At 48.8% G+C, this 20,736-nt stretch overlaps 1 protein-coding gene across 1 annotated transcript in view; it reads left to right on the forward strand.

Moving 5' to 3' along the window:
- JCAD (junctional cadherin 5 associated) overlaps nucleotides 1-17,141 on the forward strand; it is a 29,022-nt gene extending 11,881 nt beyond the window's left edge. Inside the window, exons 2-3 of the mRNA XM_014587594.2 lie at nucleotides 7,000-10,736; nucleotides 16,134-17,141. Of these exons, the coding sequence (XP_014443080.1) occupies nucleotides 7,000-10,736; nucleotides 16,134-16,168 (3,772 nt within the window). The 3' untranslated portion in view covers nucleotides 16,169-17,141. The remainder of the gene's footprint in view (nucleotides 1-6,999; nucleotides 10,737-16,133) is intronic.
- The last annotated feature ends 3,595 nt before the right edge of the window (nucleotides 17,142-20,736 follow it).

Consider the following 20,736-nt stretch of genomic DNA (forward strand, 5'->3'; position numbering starts at 1 on the left):
GCCCCGTCATGCCAGTGGGCTGGTGAGCAGGAGGCATCTGAAGAGATGCTGAAGCACCTCCTGCCCAGCCGGAGAAGACAGCTTCCCTGGGAGGAGTGCGTGTTCCAATCAGAGACCCCTCCCTCGCTGTGCGCAGCTCATCTGTCTGGATATGATGACCGTCCCCTCTGGAAGGGGAGTGGCTTTTGAACGAATTGCCAGGGCAAAATGGCGCCACCATCCACTGGTCCCGCATGAGATGCTCGAGTTGACGGGGATCAGTAGTGCAGGCACCTGCTGGAGTATCGACTCGGGGATGGGCAGAAGTCTCTGCACCTGGATGTGACATTAGTGGGCATGTGTCCCACCTTGACCTCCATGATGAGGGATAGCTGCTGGACTTCGAAAACACCCCTGGAGACCAGGATCAGGATTTCATTCACAGAGGAGGGAGGGGTAACCGCGCTGTCCGTGTGTCCCTCTCATGGAACCCCAGTCCTCCAGGCAGGCAGCGAGCCTCTATTCACGTAGTTTTAAATTTTATGAAATCACGGGTCTGTCCTGTGCCCCTGGGTATTGGGCCGGATTCCAGGCTGTAGCTTGTCCAGATGGTAACAAGTTGGTACAGCTCACGAGGACCTTGGCGTCCACTGAGAAGATAATCTTATTAGCATCAAAACACTGGCTCAGCGTAGATTCAAAGATTGCTGTTCTAAGTAGACTTCTGTGGTTGTGTGTGTGTGCGTGTGTGTGTGTTTAGGTTTATTATTTTCATGAGAGTGAGACAAATAGAAAGAGAAAATAGGGAGAGTGGGAGGGAGGGAGAGCCAGGCAAGCACCCTCCACAGGATCTTGTGCTGTGATCCCCATTTCCCAAAGCCTTCCTGGCCAGCCTGGATCCTGGCCACACACCCCCTAGCTCATACAGGTTGACCAGGGACTTGAACCCTCAGTCTTCCCGGTGGATTCAGTTGCTGGAGCGATACCGCTGGGCTGATCCAACTTCTGTTTATGAAAGAAAGGGCAGTGCTTTCCACTGTGGCTGCAAAGGAGTCGTGTCAGTTATCAGAAGCTTTTCCCAATTATTTTCATCACCAGCTCTTACATATTCGGTGAGTAGATTTGCTGATTGTCTTTTAGGCAAATTGTTTTCCACATGTGCACATCTCAACCATTTCCCACATAGTTTCCATCCGTTATTTTGCCAGCCCCGTGTCTCGCCCCATGGTCAGCCACAGAGCCGTTGGCAAGCATGACCCTCCTCTCTGTCCTGTTCTCCCAGGACCTCTGTACAGAGACCCTGCTTGTCTCACGGAACTTGTCAGTGCCATCCATGTGGGCTAGCACACTCCACTTTGCCTGCATGTTTATACAGTCCCATCGTTAATGTTTGTTTAAGATGAAAATCATTAGCTTCATTTTTAAGAAAGAAAAATTGAATCTCACCGTATTTCCTCAAAGGTATCGGGAAATGTGTTCTTGGCTTGGAAGCCATATGAGACAGCACGCAATTTAGGTGGTCACAGTGTCTTGTATGGAAGCCTTAGGACAGCCATGCTCGATCACTTGTCTGAAGGAGAAAATCACCAAAACGCAGCATATGCCCATCAGAGCCTGGCTCATAACAGGTCCGAACGGAGGTTTGTTAAATGGATCCTTCATCGTTTTCTATGTCATGTGGACCATATTGTAAAGTACGTTAGCTAGCTAGGTAGTTAGTTTTGAGGTTTCTTTATTTCTTCCATGAGAGATGGAGGGTCAGTCACCCAAACAGAATCCTCACTGTGATCCACCCCCAGCCTCAGCCAGTCTGGGTCATGGGTGTGTGCAGTGAGGCCTGGATGTGAACCTGGGACCTCCCCATGTCTGTGCAGTTACGTCGCCGCTGTGCTTCCACCTGGCCTCAAAATAGGTTATTTAAAATCTCCAGGATCACCTGTGCTTTTCTTCACTCGGGGTTTGGGTGGACTATGTAAATAGAAAAAAGTTTAAGTCAGGGTGCTTATTAGCCATTTCGCTCAGTTGTATATGGTAGTTTCGACAAAGTGGAGGTGATCGCATTTTGGGGTGGAGAAGACGACTTTGACCACATATCTCCCATGGGAAGTTGGAGTCCGCGCATGTCATTTTTAATCTGATTACACTCGTGGCCTATGGCATACACATGCGCAGATAGTACCTTGGGCTTCAGCCGCCTCTAAGCACAGCACACATTGGCCGTGAGGAGAACGAGAGCCACACGGCCCTGTTCCTTCTGTAATGTCAGGCACTCCAGGGAAACGTGCGTGAGACCGTGAGAAAGAAAAACAGTGCTTAGTGAAGCGGGTGCAAAGCCCACTCACTGTCTGCCTCAGGACGGAGGCGAGGAAGTACTTTTCTTTTCATCGTAGAGGATGTGTGTGTTCACCAGGGAGAGACCCGGTGAGGGGCACAGAAAAGACCCCCATGGGGAGTGGTCATGCCACAGTCCCTTCTCCATTTCTTCATTCTGTCGGGGTCGGGGGCAGCACCCACATGCCCCCACAGCATGGTTTTCAAGGTTGGCTGTGTGGGACCCAGCTCCCCTCACCACTAGACTATGGAACCGGCCCTCGAAGTAGATTGTTTTGATGCAAGTAGATAGTTTTGGTACTTCCTTATGATTTTACTCTCTTACAGTTGGATCGATGGCAGCTGTAACATTATATTAAGTTGGAATTTTTTTCTTCTTTTCCCTTTGATTTGCCAGAGGAAGCCTATGCCTGCCAGAGACAGAGTGAAAGAGGGAGAACAAGAAAGCACCCTTCCCTGGGGATGGTCATGCCACAATGCCCTCTTCTCTCCCTCCTTTAGGGATTTTCGGGCACACACAACATATATACACCTGGCATGTCCCTCAAGATGCCGGATCCTGGATTCAGAACACAGGCATATAGGTGGGACTCAGCTACCACCACCCACCACATCACCGGCTGCCCTAAGTCGTAATTCTCAAGGCTTGCCCGTGGACTTTGGGTATAGTTTGAGACTTGTAGCAGTAGGTTCTAAGGACTTTTTCCCCCCTTAGTTTTTTGCCATAAGGTACGTGCTCTTGACAGAGAGAGGGAAAAGTGAGGAATCACCCCTTCCCCCCCGGGGGCCTGGCCATACCACAGTCTCTTCTCCCTCACTTTCCTCTTGGGATTCTGGGCATACACTCACACATGCTTGGCATGATTTTCAAGCCACGGAGTTCAGGACTTGAATTGCAGTGGGCCATGTGAGATTCCAGAGCCTTGACCACCATGACACCTGCTGCCCCAATTCTAAGGACTTTATGAACGGTTGATCTTTGAAGTGTTTCTGTGGCTACTGATGGGCAGTTACACAGGAGTCCCTGAGGAAGGGACTGTGGCTTCTGGAGGTGCAAGGCTGGCTTAGCTGGGTGGGGGTGGGGATGGGCAGGAAGGCCAGCAGTGATGGCCTCTAACCTGACCAGCCTATAGAACCCCACCAAGAAGTGCGCTACCTGGCATCCAAAACCCGAATGTTCAAAACGTGCTCTTGATGGAAACAAAAGCAACAAAGCAATCAGCCTGCCCTGTCTATGTGTCACTTATGTGACACAGAAGTGCTTAGGTCCCCAGTGGCAGGTGCTTCACCTTAAATTGATTTTTGGGGTTGTCGGAAAAGTCATGATGCATTTTTGCATAGAAAAATATATCATGACTTTTCCGATGATCTGATAACTATTTTCTACTTTTTGAACCTAAAACTAAGCTTTACTGCAAGTGGCAGCTCAAATTACAGAGTGTGGTGGAAGATAAGGTTGGGGGCAGTATTTGAGGAGCTGCCCTCACTTTTTAAAGCAAAGAAGTACTTCAAAAATGAGGGAGTTGGGACCAGCAGTTAGCGTAATGGCTATGTCACTGGACTCCCATGTAGTTGACCGCGGTTTGCGTCCCGGACCTGGTGGCTTAAAACTCACGCCAGGCGTGTGTGCGTGCCCAAGATCCCGAGAGGAGAATGGAGGAGAAGGAATTGCGGCGTGACCATCCCCCCTGGGGGGTGATTTCTCGCTTTCTGTCTCTCTCTGTCTGTCTGGCGAGTGCACAAGCCTGCTCTCCAAAAAAAAAAAAAAAGAGGGAGTTGCACTAGTAAAGGTTTGCATTGCTTCCAGGAGCTCCTGCAGAGCCAGCCCTCTGCCCACATGCTGGGAAAGGTTTTCATCAGGGCAGACCCTGGCAGGCACGACCCTGCAAGCTGTTACTACACAGACTTGGTGGCCTCAGAGCACCGGCCTGACCCTCAGTGTTCCCTCGGCCGCACCACCCACTGAAAAGTGGACTGGGTTGTAGAAATCACAATATGTAGTTTCGTGACACCTAAGCACATGGGGGGAAACATTAACCTTCCTAGATATCAAAGAAATGCAAATTAAAATAATGAGATATTCTTTCCACTTATGTGATAAGGAGAAGGATCATTGGAATACCCAGGAACAGGAAGGCTCAGCTCGACCACGGCATCTCTGTTCCACACGTGGACTATAAACTGGCGTGGTTTATCAGTGGTTGTTTTGACAATGTGCCCTAGGAGCTACTCATTCTATTTCTTTTAACAATTTATTAATTTTTTTAGGGTTTTTTTTTCATAATGTGGGTGCACTTGCCAGAGAGAGAGAGACAGTGAGAGGGAAAGTAAGAAATCACCCCCAAGAGGGGATGGCCATGCCTCAGTCTCTCTTCCATTCTCCTCCTGGGACTTGGGGCATGCACGCACACATGTTCAGCATGATTTTTCAAGCCACCAGATCCGGCACTTGAACTACAGTAGACCATGTGGGAGTTCCACACCTTAACCACTATACCACCTGCTCATTCCTTTTCTAAAGATTTATTCTAAATAATCTGAGACCTTAAATTGTTTGTGAATGATGTTTTTTCAAAGCATTTTAGAATGGAACCCACATAAATGCCTAACACTGCTACAATGGTTAAATAAATCATGTGCATACTATTCATTTAAATAACTCCTTGGCCCAGCCTGGTGGCACAGTCAAAAAAAACACTGAACGGCAGAGCTGGAAGCCATGTGGCTGACCACGGGTTCGGATTCCCAGCCTGGTGAACCTAAAATACGCCAGGTGCACACACGTGTGCCCAAGGTCCTGACACTCTGGCAGTGCTTTGAGCCCCTGATGGAGTGGGGGGGTCTCATCCCCTCTCTCTTTCTCTCTCATGCACACACATGTATTATCTGTCATTCTGCCATGAGTAAAATAAATACAACCTTTAAAAAATAAAACAATGTAGGGGCCAGCAAGTGACGTGATAGATAAAGGCTCTGGATTCTCACGTAGCCGACTGCGGTTCAGGTCCTAGACCTGGCAGCTTGCTTTCTCGCTTTCCCTTTCTCTGTCTCTATCTGGTCAAATTAAAAAATAATAATAGCAAATGGGATTAAATAAATAAATAAATCTTTTAAAAAATGAAATAATGCTAAACATTTCAAGGATTTATTATTTCATTGGAGAAAGTTTAATGGTGTTTAAATGAGGGGCTTTATGTTCACAGTTCTTGGATTTGAATTCTTTTTCCAACCACTTACCAACTGTGTGATTTGAGAAAGTTGTTTGAACTGCATATACCTCCGTTTCCTTAGCTATAAAAGGGAGAAATAATAATAGTTGTAAAGTTTAAATGCAGTAATTCACACAATGCATGCCATAGCATAAGAACCCAGTACAGATTAGTGTTTAAGCTAGTTCCCTAACTCCCATGCCTCAGTTTCCTCCTCTGTAAAACGGGAATGACAGTAATTTGTACCTCCAAAGGATGTGATGCAGCATAAATGTGTTGGTGTCCAGAAAACACGTAGTGGGGACCTGGCGTGGCGTTGCCATCCTCAGCGTTGTGTATGACATGCAGGAAATGAGCCCAAGACCAGGTACCTGTAGGATGCCAAGGGCCGTCTAAAACCTGTATGCCCATATCCTGCAGAGTAGAAGATACATATCAAAGTAGCTATCTCTGGGTAGAAGGATTACAGGTACTTTTTGTTTTCCTTACTTTGCTTTATTTTTCCAACACTCATTTCAACAATGAATATATTTTGCTTTTACAATTTACAAAAAAGAAAAAGGACATTTTTTTTTTTTTAAAGTTGAGACCTTCTTCAAATAAAAGAGAGGGAGAAGAGAAAACACCCCATGGGGATTGGTCATGTTACCATTGTTTCTGCATTTCTCCTTTTAGGATTTTGGACACGCACAGACACACACACAGACATACACACACACAGACGTGCCTGGCACGTTTTTTCTCAAGCCTTCAGGTCTGGGACATAAACCACAGTTGGCCGAGTGAGCTCCAGCTGCCTTGACCACCCCGTTACCCTCTGGCCCGGGGCGCGTGGATTTGAAGCGCTCCCACATTCTAATGTGCAATCCTGGTTGGCAACCACTGGCGGTAATGGCTCTCAAAGAAAGATCCCAGGGACTTGGGAACATGTCAGAAATGCCGGTCGTAGAGCCGCATCCAGACCTGTGGAATCGGAAACAAGGGATGAGACCGAGAAGTCAGTGTCAGCCACCCCTGCAGTGGCTGCGGGACTCGCTCAGGTTTAACGTGGCGGCCATAGAGCAGTGGGTAAGACTGTTCCCTGACTCACAAAAATCACTCAGGAGGTCTGGCCTGAGTAGGGTGTGCTCCGAGTGGCCCCATACTGGAGCCTGAGGGACACTACTCTCAGCTCTGCTCCGGGATGTCCCCCAGGCACTTAGAGGTCAGAGAGCCCTGACGTGTCTGGAGCCCGAGCCACGTCCCAGTGCTCTGGTGGCCAGCCTGCTGCTGTTATTCCTTGGCCCCTGGGGGCACAGCGCGGGCTGGCTTCCAGCCATAAGGAAATGAGTGGGACGTGTTCTCCCTAAAGCTGGCAAGTCCCATGGCAGGCAGCGCATTTTTCAAAGGTGCTGACCTCGGTTTGACTCCGAACACCAGTCGCAGAAGCAGAGAAGTGCGCCTTTCTCTCGTGTGACATCTGTGCCTCTTTGTCTTGTAGGTTCTATAATCAACCTGCCTTAGCGTGGCCCTCTCAGCCCCCGCCCTGCGACGACCGAGCCTATTGGAGAAGAGGAGGACAGGGGGTCAGAAGCCTGCTGGGCCCGAGGGAGCGAGAAGACCGAGAGGCCGGGGGGATGGCCCAAGCCCACAGCCTGTCCGTCCACACGAGAGAAGGTCCATGGGAAGTCGGGAGAAGGACAGAGGATGTGATGAAGAAGGCGATCTGGGAAGAAGAGCTGAGAACGTCGGGTGCCGCCAAGTGGCAGAATGTAAGCCTCGACAGCTGGAACCAGCCGAGGAAAATAGGGAGGCAGATGTCGGATGGCGACGGGGAGAAGTTGTTCCAGGACCTGTACCCCTTCATTGAAGGACAGCGTGTGCTGAACCCGCAAAACAAAAGGAAGTCCCAGTCGTTGCCCAGGGTTCTCTCCCCTGAGGGCCTCAGCTGCACGGAAATCCCCATTTCCATGGGCGATGGACACCTCCCAGGCGTCTCTAAAATGCCCCCATATCCCCCGAATTGTGCCCCGAGTTTGGAATCCACCAGGAATCCTGACAAGGGTGGCTCCGCAGGCCCTGGACCCCGACCTAAGTTCGGAAGACCCCTCAAGCCTGCATCTTTCGGCTCCCACCAGTCCAGAGGAGTAGAGAGCAGCGCCTCCCAGGACAGCCTGCAGACAGACCTGTCCGTTTCCGGTTCCACCACTGCTCAGGACCCCAGGCATGAGCTCTGCGCGTCGGACTCTGGTTTGGAGCCTCCGGTTTACGTGCCCCCGCCGTCGTACAGGTCACCCCCCCAGCACATCCCGAACCCCTACCTGGAGGATACGGCACCCAGACACGCGCACGGTAGTCACGGACAGCCACAGCACGCAGCCGAGAAGGCCGGGGCTGGCTGCCCGCTTCCTCCTGGCCCCCTGGGAACCGGGACTGAATATGGGGCCGGGCCACGCTCTCCGCGAGGGCTCCCTCCACACCCCCGCCTCGCCGCTGCCTTCGAGGGCTCTGTGCAGTACATCCCATTCGATGACCCCCGGATCCGGCACATTAAACTCGCTCAGCCCCAGGGTTTCTACGAAGAAGCGAAGCTCGGCCCTAAGCTGTGGAGCTCTGATCTCATCCCTCCCCAGGAGCCAGCGCCTGGGGAGGTGCTCCGTGATGGTGCTGTCCTGTCTCCGCAGACCGGCTATGAGAGGGGGGCCACCTCTGCTCAGCTCAGCCCCCGGTGGCTGCGGGGCCATCTGCCCAGGGATGGAGAAGATGGCTTCCCTGAGCAAAGCGACCTCCGTGTCGTGAGAGGGAGCCAGCACGGCCATGCGGAAGGCCAGCTCTCCTCCCCAGATGCACCGGGCGAGCGGACCTGCGAAATGCAGACCAAGCTCAGAACGTTTGAAACTGGGATGCAGACCAAGAAAAGTTCAAAGAAGAAAACAAGCGAGACTATATTTTGTTTGGTCTCCATCCCAGTGAAATCTGAATCACATCTGCCAGCTACAGATACGAACAACAATGACTTAAAACCGACTGCCGATAGGAAGGACGGCTGCGATAAGAGCGCGGCCCTGCAGGAACAGAGTCTGCTGAGCCTCTCGTCCACCGACCTGGAACTGCAGGCGCTCACAGGAAGCATGGTTGGGGGAACAGGGTTCCGAAAACAAGATCTGGGGGAACCAGAAGTCCACAAACAAACAAATGACCTCAGATTCATCCACCTCACAAAACACAGAGAACTCCAGGCTTCCGGCTTTTGGCCGGGGCACCAGTACAGAGACCAGCAGACACAAACCAGTTTCCCCGAAGAATCCCAGGGCACGCAGCTGCCCCCTGGCGCTGAGCACAGAGGGCCGAGTCCCTCTACGCCAGGTGCGAAGTGCCCAGAGCCGGCCGCCTTCGAGCCACATGTGCACACCGCACTTGCTTCCAGGGACCAAAAACAGAAGCCCAGTGCTCCCAGCCCACAGGGCCAGACGTCCCTCAGCCCGTCCAGCAACAGTGCTTTCTCAAGGACTTCCTGGTCCGTCAATCAGGCGCCTGTGTCAAAGGCGTGCCCACGGGAGCCCTGTGCAGACGTGCGTGTGCCTGCGGCCAGCCCCGGGCCCCAGCGGGAGGTGGTGAAGGGGGAACCCACGGGTCCCTGCAACAGCCAGCAGCTCTTTGGGCAGTTTCTCCTGAAACCCGTCAGTCGTCGACCATGGGACCTGATAAGTCAGCTAGAGAGTTTTAACAAGGAACTGCAGGAGGAGGAGGAGGAGGAAGACAGCCACAGTAGCAGCGAGGACAGCGAAGCTGAGTGGCTGCAGGAAGACCCGGCCGACCCCAGACCAGAGAGTTCAGGCTTCCACAGGCACGGCCAGGAAGTGAGAGTCGAGCAGGAACCGAGGATGTTGGTGCCGGAGGACCCTGCGTGGCTGGGAAGAGTTCAGAGCAAGCCTGAGAGCTGGAGTGGGGAGCCAAAGCCCGGCCTCCCGCATGCCCAGCCTCAGTCCTCGGGCCCCACGCAGGGGGGAGATGGCAGAGGGGAGCCTTGGCAGTCAGTAGGCTGGAGCCCGGCCACAGAGGAGAGACGCCGGGAGGACGGAAGTGGAGAGAGCAGACTAGCGCTCAGCCCGGGTCCTGAGAAAGGCAGGGTGTCTTCAAGGTCCAGTGACACGAAGCCCAGCCTCCTGTCCTATCTGGCTGAACCAAGGGAGCCACAAGACAGCTGGGAATTCACCAGTGCTGTAAGTTCCACGAGGCCAAGCCACATGCTCCCTCGGACTGCTGACGGTGAGGAGAGGGGCACTGCAGTCCCACTGTCCTTTACCGACAAAAGCCGAGGCCTCTCAGCACCAGATTTACGGTCTCTGGGGCTTCCCGCGGGACAAGAACAGGAGACCCCGGGGTTGGACGGGACTCTGGGGGAAGCAAGGGCCGTAGCAGCCCCCCCAAGTGAGTCCCTGCAAGCGAGGGCTGCCAGGATCCTCGGCATTGAGGTGGCAATGGAGTCCCTTCTGCCAGGAGCCAGGAAAGAGGGACAGAGCCAGCTCCCTGAGCCTGTCACCAACACCAACACCTGCAGCCCAGGGCCCTGCATGGAGGAGCTGCCAGTCAGCCCAGCACCAGCAGGTGGCCCCCCGGCACCTGCCGACGCCTTTTACGGCAGGAGGAAGTGCGGTTGGACCCAGAGCCCTCTCTTTGTCGGGGAGAGGGACGGCGCCAGGAGGGCCCCTCAGGCCTCTGAGCACATGGGTGTGGATGGGCTCAGAGCCCCCAGCCCTGAGCCTCAGCCCGACCCTGGGGAGCTTAAGACCTTTGATCCCAAGGACGAGGAGGCAAGGCCGTCATTCAGGTCCACCCTGTTCCACGTTATAGAAAGGACCCCAAGCGTGTCGGGTCCAGAAAAGAAGCTAAGAAGTCCTTCCAAAGTGATCGAAAGTTTACAAGAGAAACTGGCTTCCCCCCCGAGGAGGGCAGACCCTGACCGCCTGATGAGAATGAAAGAGGTGACGTCGGTGTCCCGGATGAGGTTCCTGAGCTCCAAGACCCCCGACTCCACTGAGGAGACCGAGGAGCTGAAGGTCACCAGGGGTCAGGCTGGGCCACCAGAGGCATTCGTGTCCCTGAACGGCAGGGACTGGGCTCGGAGACCAGGCCACCTGCTCCCTGTCTCCAAGAGCATCATCTCCCAGGAAGAAAACGGGCACCCAGCAACACAGAGGCAGAGGAGGACGGCTGAGCAGGACTTCTGGGGCCCAGGTGGGGCGTGAGGCAGGGGCCAGGGCTCGGTGGCAGTTGGAGCCCTTAGGTTGTGGAAAGTACCAGGGTGAATGTTGTAAACCTGCGTACTCAGGAAAGATAAAGCCGGCCCCATGAGCTGTTTTATCAAAAGGTTCATTTGCAAAGAATTATCTAAAAGCTTTCCCCAAAAAATCACTATCTTGTAGTATATTTTAAAACTTTAGGTCTTTGTAGAAATTATTTAGGTAAATGGCAGTGTGAAGTGACCTACATAAGCAATTGTTGGGGCCTTTTAATGTGAACAGCTAAGTCAATAGAAGGATTCCAGGGTTGGTGTAGCACTTCAGTAAATGTGGTTGGAGATCACAGAGGTCACCCCTGGTGTAACAGCATTCGCCCAGATAACCCCCTGCCCTTTACCAACCTAAGGAGCAAAGATGTTCCAGGCTGCTGCCGTAAACCACCCACCCTCTGATGCTCTCTCGCATTTGCACCTTCTAGAATTTTTCTACCTCCCTCCATTTTTTTTCTTTTCATTATCATGTCCTTTATGCAGCGAAGGTTTAGTAGGCAAAAGTAAAAGAATTAAAATTGCTGAGGATTTTAAAGATTTTTAAAATAAGAAAAATCCTATAATAAGACATCAGTTTGTAAATTGTTTTTGTAAAGGTTTTTGCCGTAACGCATGTGCACTTGCCAGAAAGAGAGAGACAGAGACAGGGAGAGAGGGAGAGTAATAAATCACCTCCCCAGGGGAATGGCCACACCTCTATCCCTTCTCCTCCATTCTCCTCCTGGGATCTTGGGCACACACGCACACACACACACACGCCTGGCATGAGTTTCAGACCACTGGGTCTGAGACTCGAACAGTGGTTGGCTGGGTGAGAGTCCAGTGATGTGACCGCTACGCCACCTGCTGGCCCCTAAGGTGTTTTTTTTTTTAATTTCCCAGGGGACACATATACTCATCAGAGGGAGACAGAGACAGAGAGACAGGGGAGAGCAAGAAAACACCTTCCTGTGGGGTGTGGTCATGCCATAATCCTTTCTCCATTTGTAAGTATACCTACGTCAGTGCACGGATGTCCATTTTCAAGAGGATTTTGTAAATATAATTTCTACTTCAATAAAACAGCCCCGCAGTTTTTCAGCTTGACCATTTGGCATGCAAACAGGGTCCAGTGGGTATCTGAAAACACTCAGATAATCCAAACTTTTCATTTCAGCCAGCCATTAAAAATAGCTCCCCTGTGACACTTTTGAACCATAGTTACTAACAAGTAGAAATGTTTATTATCTTTCCCCTCTCCATCCAATGCATTTATTAATGCACAATATAATGGCCCCACATCTGCAGAGAAAGAGCTGCTCAGTGGACAGCTACTTCTGGCATTCTCAAGTCATTGGCAAGCAGGGCCCCGTTAGGGATGGTTTCCTGCATGTGTGTGGCTCAGACGGCCTTTGGGCCTTTCATGTGAGAACCAGTGGGCTTCGATATGCAAAACCAGTTGTTTGAGGAGGAACAGGGTCGCATGACAACCAGTGAAACTGACATATATTCACTCCACTATTCACCGTTGCTCCGCGGGTGAGACTACAACCTTGTTGCTATGTAGCTGATGATCTCTCAGACTGGGTTTCCTTTAGATGCATCTTACCAGTTTATATGTGAGAATCCTTGGAGCCAGCAGGTGGCATCGTAGTTAAGGCGCTGGACTCCCACATGCCCAACCATGGTTTGAGTCCTGGACCTGGAGGCTTGAAACTCAACGCTGGGTGTGTGTACATGCATGCCCAACATCCCTGGAGGAGAAGGGCAGAAAAGGGATTGCAATGTGGTCACACCCCCGGAGAGAGGTGATTTCTTGATTTCTCTCTCACTGTTTCTCTGTTGTCTCTCTGTTGAACTCACACACCGTATAGCAAAAATCTCTCAAAAAAAAAAAATGAAACCTCACGTTTATCCCCTCCCCACCCCTGCCCCTGTGACCCCAGTGTGGAGGGGTCACTTCTTTGCTCCTAAATTCACAGCCCACTTAAATTCAGATTCTGTCCTGCACTGTTAAACAAGATCATATGCCATGTGAATCGGGGCACGCCTCCCTGCCTCCCACGCACACCCTTCCAGAACCCTGCTGTCTGTGTCGTATTATAGCAACCATCATACAACACGCCCTTATTCCGGATGAAAGATGTCATTTCAGTTAACTTTTCTTAGCGGTCTTTTTTGGCTTGGGCTTAAAGGAGTCAGCAGCTCAACAACTAATTCGAGTCACTCAGAGAATCCTCTCCCAGCCCGTTGGGAGAGGCTTGTGTTCCAGGGCAGAAGCCAGTCAGAGGACTCCCTGGTTTGCAGACCCTGCCAGCTCCATCAGTCTCGTGTACTCTGGTTACCGTGAGTACGGGGCAGAGCGAGGACAGACTGTCTGCTTCAGGCCCAAAGCGGGGGACATCTGGGAAGGTTTCATGATGCCAAGTAACGCCATTAGAAGGCGGGATGTTAGCACATCTTCACAGACAGGAGCTTCAGATACCTGAGCTGCTCACCAGGGTAGGCCTTAGTTAATTGTCATCAGCAGACATAGGGCCCAGAGGAACCAGGGTTCTTTTTTTGGTAGAGGTTTTTGTCTTAGGGTGCATGTGCTCACCAGAGAGACAGAAATAGAGAAAGAGTGAGAAATCACCCCCCGGGGGGATGGCCATGCTGCAATCCCCTCTCTTCCATTCTCCTCCCAGGATCTTGAATACACATGCACACGGATCTGGCGTGATTTTCAAGCCACCAGGTCTGGGACTTGACCTGCACTCAACCACGTGGGGGTCCAGTGATGTAACCGCTATGCCATCTGCCCGTCCACGAACTCGGGTTCTGAACACTCTGGGTCCCACCCTAGCCCCTAGACCCCTGCTGTCCGATACAGTAGCCCCTTGTTACGTGAGGCTCCTGGAGACCCGCTCGCAGTGCACCCAAACTGAGATGCGCTGTCCGTGTGAAATTCACACCAGATTTCAAAGACTTAGTACAAAAACGGAATCTAAGATGTCCCGATGAGTTTTAGATCGTGGTGACACGTAGAAATACTATTTTGGATTTATTTGGTGCAATATATTATCTAATTAAAATTAATTTCTTTTATGTGTTTTAATGTGGCTACTAGCAAATTAAAATAACATTACGTGGCCCACAGTGTATTTGTATTGGAATGAGACCATCTATGAGCTGAAGAAAGGGGCCGTTGTCCTACAGAATTCCTTGCCTGGCTCTCTGGGCTCGAAGCCTTCCCGTCCATGGGGGGCTGTGGGACGCTCCCTGGGCTTGGGACCTTCCCGTCCACAGGGGGCTGTGGGATGCAGGTACATTCAGCAGAGGTTCTCAAGGTACCTGGCGCTGAGGTGAGCTGTTCAGTGCCCCATGTCTATGGAATTTGATGTTTTGATATGCACATACCCTGGGAAATGAATACCACAGTCAAGCTAATTAATGGAGCCATCACCTCACTTAGTTTGTGTTTTTTAAGGCTGAATACTATTTTCTAATATGTATGCAGTTTATTTATTCATGGATGAACATTTAGGTTGTTTTCATATCTTGGCTATTGTGAATAGTGCCGCAGTGGATGGGGGGGGGGTGCAGATAGCTCTTCAAGATTCTTATTTAATTTCCTTTTTATATATGAGGGGTCTTTAAAAAGTTCATAGAAAAAAGGAATATTTTGAAAAAACTGTGTGTGGGGGACCAGCAGTTGGCATAATGGCTATGTCACTGGACTCCCATGTAGTTGATTGTGGTTTGAATCCCAGATCCAGTGGCTTAAACTCATGCCAAGCATGTGTGCTTGTGTGCCCAAGATCCCGAGAGGAGAATAGAGGAGAAGGGATTGCGGTGCGGCCATCCCCCCTAGGGGGGGTGACTTCTTACTTTCTGTCTCTCTGTCTTTCTCTGGCTTTCTGGCGAGCACATGTGCCCTACAGCAAAAAAATTAAAAAAAAAAAAAAACTGGGTATGGATTTTGAAATATTTTACACCAAAATAAAATTTGTACTTTAGTTCCATTTCTGCATGAACTTTTAGTTCCATTTCTGCGTGAACTTTTCGACATCTCCTTGTATATCCAGTAGAAGGATTGCTGGGTGACATGCTAGTTGTAATTTTAGTGTTTAGTTTTTGTTTTTGTTTTTTAATTGCCAAAGGGTACATGCACTCGCCAGAGAGAAGCAGAAGGAAGCCCCAATGGGTGTGATCATGCCACAGTTCCTCCCCTTTCATTTCTCCATCCCGTTGGAAGTTGCATACACACATGCACACTTGGCTTGCCTTCCAAGCTGCCAGGGCTGTGATTTGAACCGTAGCCGGTCATGTGGGATCCAGCTTCCTTAACCACTAGGCTATGAGGCCAGCCTACTAGTTCTATTTTTCATTTTTCTAGGAACCTCTAATATTTTTCATAATGGCTGTACCCCTTTCCGATTTTTAAATGCATCTTCTCTGAAGACATTAAGAAGGCACGGCCGGATGTTCTGACTGCAAGGCACTGCTGTATGGATCGGAGGTTGTCAGGCTTAGCGCCAGCCGCCACATCAGGGTTAGCCCTCTTTCACATGGTGTCCTGTTCTGGAAATCCTGGACATGTGGACACAGTTAGGATTTTCTGGTGCTGGCAGGATGAATTGCTATGGCAGCCCAGTCTCGCTCTCTCTCTCTCTCATACACACACATACACACACACACACACACACACACACACACACACACACCTGTAAGTGAAGGCCCTCAGAGACTTGAGCTGCCAGGTAAGCCGCCAGCCCTGGGCCTGTCCCTGGCATGTGGCTGTTGGAGACAGGAGGCCCCTCCATGCCAGCCACGCAGTCAGGATTTCAGGACCCCCTAGCCTTCAAGGGTCTGCATTTGGTCACAGAGAAGTGCCTGCAAAGCAAGCTTTCATTATGGTTGTAATTCTCAAAAAGAGAGGGAGGGGAGTAGGGAGAGAGGAGGAGTGGGAGAAAGAAAAGAGGAAGAGGGAGGAAGTAGAGAACACAAGAAAAAGGAAAGGAAGGAAGAAAGGAGGGAAAAAAAAGAAACCTAGCTTACCCACCGAGCACGCCACGCCGGTTAGAAGCACTGCATCTCACGTTAATCATGTTCCACTCTGAACAACAGGAAGAGGCCGTGAAAACATGGAACCACTCATATTTTCCCTCTGCGTCTGGGTAATGACCACACACCCTCCTTGAAAACAGCCCTTTAACAATAGTTCCTACTCTAGTGAAAACAAGATTTTTGGAACGTCTGAAAACGAGCTTCCACACACTTGTGGATTTTGCTTCCTAAGAGTCTCATTTATGGTCTGAGATGAAACGAGAAACAGACCCATTCAACATCCCACTAATGTTCTCTTCTTTCTTCCTTCTCAGATTCGTATGACCCTAGCAGAGTGGAGAGGGTATGACAAAATGCCGGCCAAGCCCCGGACCACCGCAGTTTGCTGCGTCCCCTCGGCTCTGGTCCCACCACCCTCCACCACTGCCGTGGGGGACGCTCATCTGTACAGAACAGCTGTGAGATAGAGCAGGAGCGCGGGGGAACCGTCCTCGTCACAGCATGAAGATGCAATGCCTGTGTTTAGGGAAGGGTTTTCCTAGTGAACCCTTCATGGTGGGTGTGGCCAAGCTGGTCCGTGGTTAGGTGTGACTCTGGTGCTGTGTGAGAGTTCAAACATGGAAGAGCTAGCGGATGATTCTGAAAGGCCTGCAGATGTTCCGAGTCCCCCTCAGTGTCCCCGTGGCCCACAGCCCTCCCTCACACCGAGGAGGTGCACGTGGACCGTGGACCGGTGTTCCAGCACATTCAGGTGGGGGAATGTGAGTGCATGTCTGTGACCCACACTGATCTACTTGGCCTTCTGCTGCAGGAAGTAGCTTTACCTATAAGTCACTCGCCGTCAGAGAACAAAAGCAATATCTTTTAAATTCCTAAAAGGTGAAAACTCGTACTGTAATATACTAAGAGTATTATTTATCTGGCAATGAAGTACTTTGATCGCTCGCAAACATGCCATTGTCTGCTTTGCACTCAGTATTAATCTATTTTTGTTTCCCGTATGGATATTTAGAAATTCTTTATATGAAAAATAATTGCTGGTTTAAAATAGACCATTTTAACAAAGTAACTATATTTCTTTTTACAAAAAAAAAATGCTATTTTTCTATGATGTAAACAATTGTTAGGGGGCAGATTTTTAAGGAAGTATTATTTTATTTAAGAGTCTGTATTCCTTCATGTGGGAGGGCCCATAGAGGGTTCACTTTGGCTTTAAAGCGAATGCCCCTTTCCCATTCATAACTCTGCTTTCATTTTATTTTAGAAAATGTCAATATAGGCATATTGGAGGGTTAAGAAAATACACTTTTTACAATTTTGGATATTTAGAAATTCTTTATATGAAAAATAATTGCTGGTTTAAAATAGACCATTTTAACAAAGTAACTATATTTCTTTTTACAAAAAAAAATGCTATTTTTCTATGATGTAAACAATTGTTAGGGGGCAGATTTTTAAGGAAGTATTATTTTATTTAAGAGTCTGTATTCCTTCATGTGGGAGGGCCCATAGAGGGTTCACTTTGGCTTTAAAGCGAATGCCCCTTTCCCATTCATAACTCTGCTTTCATTTTATTTTAGAAAATGTCAATATAGGCATATTGGAGGGTTAAGAAAATACACTTTTTACAATTTTTTTTAACAAGTGCAGCTGTTAGGTTATATTTGAAAAATAGCCCTCTCAAAACCAGCCAACTTTGTTAAGAAAATTTTGCTGCCACACCAACTAGAATTACCAAAAAACGGAGTTCCATTTTTGTATGTCTGTGGGGAACCGCCCCTAGGTCATACTTTTCTCCTCCCCTATGCTGCCCCTTAAAAGAAACATGTATTTTTATCTAGAATGATCCTGAATTAATCTGCATATTTTTAAAAAGTGCGTGGAGACATTATATAGCTATATGCCATTACGAAAGTATGATGAGGCCTATGTATTCTACTGTGTCTAATATTGCATTAACCTGCACAAAGTTTATGCATTTTTTATGCATTTGTCCCTTCTCGCTAAGAAAAGGATTATTGTCAACTAGCATTTCCTAAATGGTGTCTTGTTTCCTCCCTTCCTTTCTCCCAATTTCCCTTTTCTTTTTCCCTCCATTTTTTCCTTCTCACTTTATTTATTGCTATTATTATTATTATTTGAGAAACCACCTTATCTATTTTTAGACGTGTCCAGTTCTTAAACTGTGAACCATGTGTGGCCTATCCTTCAGTCTATGACACCTTCCTGGCTCTCCGGGCCTGTTCTTCTCTGTGTGGTGTGATTTTATTTTGTTAAGAACTTCACCTGCTTAGACTGTAACAAGCAGAAGAGAATGTAAGTAACCCGAGGAGCCCTCTCAGATACACTTGCCTGCAGAAGTGGGGTCACACCTTCCGGAATTTGGCTTATGAAAAGTTGGAATTGGCCCTGGTTTCCAAGCAGCAATATGATGGGCCTGGTTTCCCGCTGGAAAAAAGCGTCCTGGGGGCAGAGGGTGGGCGCTCTGTTAACGCTGGCCAGTCACTCAGGTCTTTGCCATTCCCCCTTCCTTCCTTAAATGCAAATGAAAGAAGATACATGTGTATGTACATACACACATGTACACATGCACACATGTGCACATAGAAATATACATGTATATGAACTCTGTTCTGGTGTCCTTTTACATTTGGTTGATACATCTACAGACTTCTTTCAATCAAAAGAATTACATTTTAGTTTATTCCTCAAGAGAAAGAGAAGGGCCCTCCAGAAATGAAAAATTGTACCTTTGTGTAATGTCTCAAACAAAGCAAACGACAGCTCTCCTCTATTTTGTTCTAAATTATTGTATCATTCTTTCTGAAGTTAATCAAAGTGATTACTGTTTATATTTTAATCTTAATTTTTCTGGATTCAAGCCTGTATGTAACTCTTTTAGACAGGGGAGGGGGGGTGAGATAACTTTAAAATTTAAGTAACTTGAAAATTTGACTTTTAAACTTTCCTATTAGGAGGTAAATAATAGTCTCTAATCAGAAATAGCTTTCTCAGAGGTTTTGAATTTAATACTAATTACTCTTTTATTAAATTTCTATTTCTCTTACATACACTCTGTTACTGTGGCTGGAAAAAAAAGTTTTTGTATCTTGTGTTTATCACTGTTTTTTTCTCATGTATAATTTAATGTTTAATAATTTGCAACTCATTAAATTAAATTAAATGTTCTAATTTTGACCCTTTGAACTAAATGATTGTATGAGGAATTATATATGAAATGCATTTGTATTTCTTGATTTGCAAAAGGGAAAAAATGATCATTTGACACTAATCACTTTTCGTTGAAGAAAAGTTATGAACGATTGAAAACCAAATATCTGTTCGGTCATTTTCAACCTTATACTTCCTCAAATCACAGAAAACTCTTCCATACGGATGCAGGTCTTCAGAATTATTCCCTTGGTGTTCCTAACCACTGGGATTTCTTTTTTTAAAGTCCCTAAACCGTAGGTCTACTCTGAGATCCTGATTTCATGGTGAGAATTTTAGGTTGAGTTCTTACCCATGTGGAAATTCTAAGTGGCACCTCAAGGCAGTGGTGATACGAGTTCAGGTGTTTCAGCTCGACTCCGAATCCAGACCCCAGCCACTTTCTGTAGCAGCAGAATGATTTGCTCTGACAGTGTGCTGAGTTAGGGCTTCTGAGGGAAACATGATGGAGCTGGTCTATTGAAACACTGCCTTCCCTGAATTTGAGCAGAAGGAGCTGGTGGAAGATACCATTAACCTCCCTTTCATCCCGTGACCCCCAAGATTCTGTCTGTGCATTTTGCTGCTGTTTTGTTGTTCATTTAAAATGGTTAAATAATATGCAGTGAAGTGTCAGGTTAGCATCTCTTGCAAAGGGACCAGTGCACCAGAATTCTCTCTAAATATTTGAGCTTGCAGAAATAGTAGGGGTTTCTTAAGTTCGTTTGTGCAGGGAACTGGTATTCAAGAGCCTTGTTCTGCCGAAGCTGTCTGTTCAGGGCAGATGCAGCTTCTGAGATGGGGTGAGGGGTGGGAGTGTGTTTCTTTAGAGCTGAAGCTATTGCAGGCCTGGGGGATTTTTGCATTTTCTTGTTTTGTTTTGGACTACAGATCCTGTCCATCTGTTTGTGGGAGGAGACTCAGGATTGAGGAGTCTTTCCAAATGACCTTTGAGCATGCATGGTGGGAGGTCCTTTGTCCAGGAGCGTGAGAGGAGAGATGATAAAATAAGATTGAAGGAAAAATGAGGTCCCCAGCCTACGTGTTTTGTTGAAAAGAGTAAAGTGAGGGAGTGGTTATGCCTATAAATCTAATGGAGACTTCCTACAGAGCGGGATGGGGTCTAGCAACCTGCCCTTTGAAACAGTCCTGGGGTTCACCAGTGGGGGATGAGAGCTCTGGCTCATCTTTCTTGCCCGGTACTGAGGAAGACAGGCAGGTCCTTATTCTGTGGCCTCTGCTCAGTCACTGAGACTTAGACCCAAAGCAAGCCTGGGTTCTCCAGCCTTCATCCCAGTGCCTTGACTGGAGGCAAGGAGGAAGCCCTTCCCAGGGGAAGCCAGGCTTTCCCGGGGCTTGCAGCTAAGGTGAAGGAGCAGCACCTCTTCCTCCTCCTTCCCTCTGCCCCTGGCCGGAGTCGAGCCATGTTCCCCTGTCACAGAGCACGAGGAGACAAAGGCAAGTTCAAGTTGAGAAGCAGATAGCAGAACTTAGAAATGAAAACCACATGTCCCAGCCAGGGAGAAAAGTGAGAACCTACAGATGATAAAAATCAGTGCAGTCTTCTCCACCTGGGGTGGCTGAAATCTGAGCCCTCACACTCAGGCCTGTCGGGGAAGCTAAGCAAAAGTGTCTCAAAAAAGAGGGGAAAGATTCTAAAATTTGGTGACAACGAGACCCTGCAACCCTCGCGAAACGTCGTATCTG

This window comes from Tupaia chinensis, unplaced genomic scaffold, assembly GCF_000334495.1.
Source record: "Tupaia chinensis unplaced genomic scaffold, TupChi_1.0 Scaffold000001_1, whole genome shotgun sequence".
Classification (NCBI taxonomy): domain Eukaryota; kingdom Metazoa; phylum Chordata; class Mammalia; order Scandentia; family Tupaiidae; genus Tupaia; species Tupaia belangeri.